Consider the following 2,666-nt stretch of genomic DNA (forward strand, 5'->3'; position numbering starts at 1 on the left):
CAGCTACAAAGGTAAAATACTACTCTTACACAGTTTCAAGTGACTTTTTCAGCATGAATAGCATGGTTCTGTGGCGTGATGACATTATTTATTGACAGGTAAAATTTTTGCTCTCATTTCACAGATGGCATTCGCGGTTCGCTCGTTCTTCCTCCTCTGTGTGATCAGCGGACTGCTGACGGGAGTTGTAAGTCAAAATTAGCCGTGACTAAAATGTTCGACTGATATCCTATCGGTTGGAAGAGAAGTTATCTTATCGAGCCGTGCATTGGTTATAAAATAATAATAATGCCTAGATATCAGTCAATCTCATGCTAGATTTCTAACCCTAGTCATAATCTCACTCCATCTAAATTTTGTTATCTAAATATTTTATAATGGTGTCCGATCCGGTGCCTGGTGTTTTCCTTGCGGCGGTCAAATTTATAACTATGTGCTTCTCTTCTTCACAGTGGTCTCTCCCCAAGAAAAGTGAAAAAAGTTTGTAACTATGACCCCATACTTCTAATTGCACTAATTCTTTTGTCAGCATTCAATTTGATTAACATCTAATTTTCCTCCAAACATAACATTTGTATTTGCAGATAATAACTGTCCCAAAGGCTGGACTCGCTTGGACTGTCACTGTTACATCTACCAAGACGAAAATAGGGCCTTAGCAGATGCAGAGGTAGGGATATCAACCGCTCTAATGAAGTTAACAAGTATTTGATTGTGATCACTATCAGTCATCCAAATCTTTGTTGACTTTAAACTGTCAAGCTAACTGTCTACCATAGGGTGATTCTCACCAGACGTGGGTAGTACCGTGTTATATTTACTCCTTTACATTAAGTTGAGTGACTTTGAAGAAAATTGTACTTCAAAAAGATGCCTGTCCAATGAGCGGGACAATGCTAACATGTATCCAATGACTTATCTCGTTCCGCTGTACTGGAACAACGCACTCCCGACTTTGTAGACGGTTAGCACTGTGAATTTTTGTCTTAGTCTTTTGGACAACAATACTTCTCGGTAGAGATGCCGAACGATCGGGTCCGATCACGTCATTTTCAAAGTATCGGAATCGGAAAAAAAATATCGGCCATGCCTTTTTTAAATATATATATATATATATATTGTTAATTAAATCGTTTTCTAATTGAATTCATCGTTACAGACATAATATGTTACACTCATCCAGGAGGGTTATCAAATTTATCCCAATAACGGCGGTAATTAATTTTTAAAAAAAAAAGTCACAAGTCGTTCTATCCGTGGATCCCTCTCACAGCAAGAATGTTAATAATGTAAATGCCATCTTGAAGATTTATTGTCATACTAAACAAATAAAGTACTTATGTACTGTATGTTGTACTGCATTTGATATCTAGGTGTAGATTGTAGGCTATCGGCTACAGTCAGGGAATATTGGAGATACTAGCCGAGCGTCGCGTTTGCTACAGCGTCACAACACTCTTCTCTCTCAGTGTCGCCGACTTTTCTCGCGTCATTCAACCAACGTAGTAACGCACATTGTCTAGTTGCCGAAACGGTGACAAAATCCGAACGGAGAAAAAAAAAACGTAATGCACGAAAAACGTACCGATTTTGAACGTACGGCGTACACGTTTAAAAATCAGTGCTCACTTGTACAAATTACGCCGAAACTGTACAACTTGACAGGTATGAATATGCATTTAGATTTCACACATGCAGTCTCACTTTAAACAATATTCAGCTGAGAACCTTGGATTGCAGAATCCGAATGAGCCAAAACGATTTGTCTACTCTCTTTTCACATCAGAGTGTCTGTAATATTTGTCCACTCTCTTTTAAAATCAGAGCGTCTGCAATATTCTGGGTGGAAATGTCGTCTCCATCCACAGTGACCTGGAAAATGCATTTGTTCATGAACTGGTTCAAGCGGGTGGTGATGAGGGCTATGCCGTCCTTGGACTTCATGACACAATTGAGGTAAAAAAAAAAAAGTTGACCAGCACTTTCTGATTGAATTCTGTCACTTGGTAACATCTTCTTTGTATCTTGTCTTCCAGGACGATGACTACATATGGACTGATGGCTCAGAAAATGATTACACAAACTTTGACGTGGAAAACGGCGAGCCTGATGCCAGCGGTGACTGCGTTGAGATGGATATTTCTGGTAAGTGAGTTGTTAATATTGCTGATATTGATTTGCTGATGCTGATATATTTACATTTCTTTTCAGATGGACTTTGGGAAAATGTCGCATGCGATACTGAGAGAGCATATGTCTGTATCAGTGAAGTTTTAACTCACGCACACTAACTATTGCCATTTTGGCTTGTGTAACAATGAGGTTTCAATAATCATGAAGACCATATCGCTCTTTAGTGTATTCCTATGACTTGATTTTCCTATCCAATCTTTGTTTCTTACTCCGCAATGCTGAATAATTGTTGAAAACATATTTGTTTGTCAAGGGACTCACTCTATTAAATAAAAGAAGGAATCTGTCTGCATCAAAATATGCTTTTGTGTCTTTCGATTCACTCCATTTTAAAGTGCGTACGACAGGAGAAAAAAAAGTTAAATAGGATTATTATGTGAATTAGAATCACATTTTGAGAAGGTTCGACTATGTACAACAATTTAGCAAAGCGCAATTAGTCTTTTAATCTGCTGGTTAGCCACGCCTACCAT

General features: G+C 38.3%; 1 protein-coding gene across 1 annotated transcript; it reads left to right on the forward strand.

Moving 5' to 3' along the window:
* On the forward strand, positions 1-2,459 carry LOC130916273 (galactose-specific lectin nattectin-like). Its single transcript, XM_057836872.1, has 7 exons — positions 1-11; positions 125-187; positions 453-480; positions 585-670; positions 1,825-1,956; positions 2,037-2,145; positions 2,212-2,459. The coding sequence occupies exons 2-7, from the start codon at positions 125-127 to the stop codon at positions 2,289-2,291; spliced, it is 498 nt and encodes a 165-aa protein (XP_057692855.1). The 5' UTR covers positions 1-11; the 3' UTR covers positions 2,292-2,459.
* The last annotated feature ends 207 nt before the right edge of the window (positions 2,460-2,666 follow it).

This window comes from Corythoichthys intestinalis, chromosome 5, assembly GCF_030265065.1.
Source record: "Corythoichthys intestinalis isolate RoL2023-P3 chromosome 5, ASM3026506v1, whole genome shotgun sequence".
NCBI classification, from domain to species: Eukaryota; Metazoa; Chordata; class Actinopteri; order Syngnathiformes; family Syngnathidae; genus Corythoichthys; species Corythoichthys intestinalis.